The sequence below is a fragment of the Sinocyclocheilus grahami genome, unplaced genomic scaffold (genome assembly GCF_001515645.1).
Source record: "Sinocyclocheilus grahami isolate Dianchi unplaced genomic scaffold, SAMN03320097.WGS_v1.1 scaffold61670.1, whole genome shotgun sequence".
Taxonomy (NCBI): Eukaryota; Metazoa; Chordata; class Actinopteri; order Cypriniformes; family Cyprinidae; genus Sinocyclocheilus; species Sinocyclocheilus grahami.
This window is the reverse complement of record NW_015527638.1, coordinates 1-808: the sequence shown is the minus strand read 5'-3', so window position 1 is coordinate 808 and position 808 is coordinate 1. Positions and strand designations below refer to the sequence as shown.

At 37.6% G+C, this 808-nt stretch overlaps 1 protein-coding gene across 1 annotated transcript; it reads left to right on the top strand.

Annotated features, from left to right (window-relative positions):
* Positions 1-6: 6 nt before the first annotated feature.
* On the top strand, positions 7-613 carry LOC107581001 (inactive rhomboid protein 1-like; the record flags this gene model as incomplete). The annotated part of the gene is made up of 3 exons (XM_016266600.1): positions 7-192; positions 345-456; positions 539-613. Coding segments are annotated over exons 1-3 (273 nt in total), but the record flags the coding sequence as incomplete, so codon positions are not given.
* Between the last annotated feature and the right edge of the window lie 195 nt (positions 614-808).

The window sequence follows — 808 nt, the reverse complement described above, 5'->3', positions numbered from 1 at the left end:
ATTACGGCAGGAAGTGGTGAGTGTGGGCGGTCAGCGGCGTGGACAGCGCATTACTGTGCCTGTTAAGAAACTATTTGCCAAGGAGAAGCGTCCTTACGGGCTTGGCATGGTGGGCCGACTGACTAACCGCACATACCGCAAACGTATTGACAGCTATGTGAAGAAACAAATAGAAGACATGAATGACCACAGGTATTAACAACAGTATTGTGGGTGGGAGTCTTTTTGATGTTAACCATTGAGATATGCATGATAAAGATGGTCTCTGGATAGATGCACATTGTGCTTTTTACAATAATTGCAAGTTTGAGATACTGAATTATAGGTGTCTGTACATCCCACAGGCCTTTCTTCACTTACTGGATCACCTTTGTTCATTTGCTGATTACCATCTTGGCGGTTTCCATCTATGGAATTGCACCTGTGGGCTTCTCACAACATGAAACAGTTGATTCTGTAAGTAAAACCATGTGTATTTGGTTTTGTCACACTGTGCTTCTATTTAATATGGTGTGTAAGAGTTTGTCATCTGTTGTAGGTCTTACGAAACAAAGGTGTTTATGAAAATGTCAAATTCATGCAGCAAGAAAATTTCTGGGTTGGACCAAGCTCGGTAAATATAGACATTACTTTCATTGTATACATGGTCACTAAAAGCAAAAAAGGAGGAGTTGTTAAAGAATACTGTTATGAAATGCCAAAAATATATATTTTCAAAGTATTAACCTAAATATTACTTAAAAATGACAATGCTTTTATCAAAAGTATTTGCATATGGCTTATGGTTTATTTTCAAACTATTTTTTTT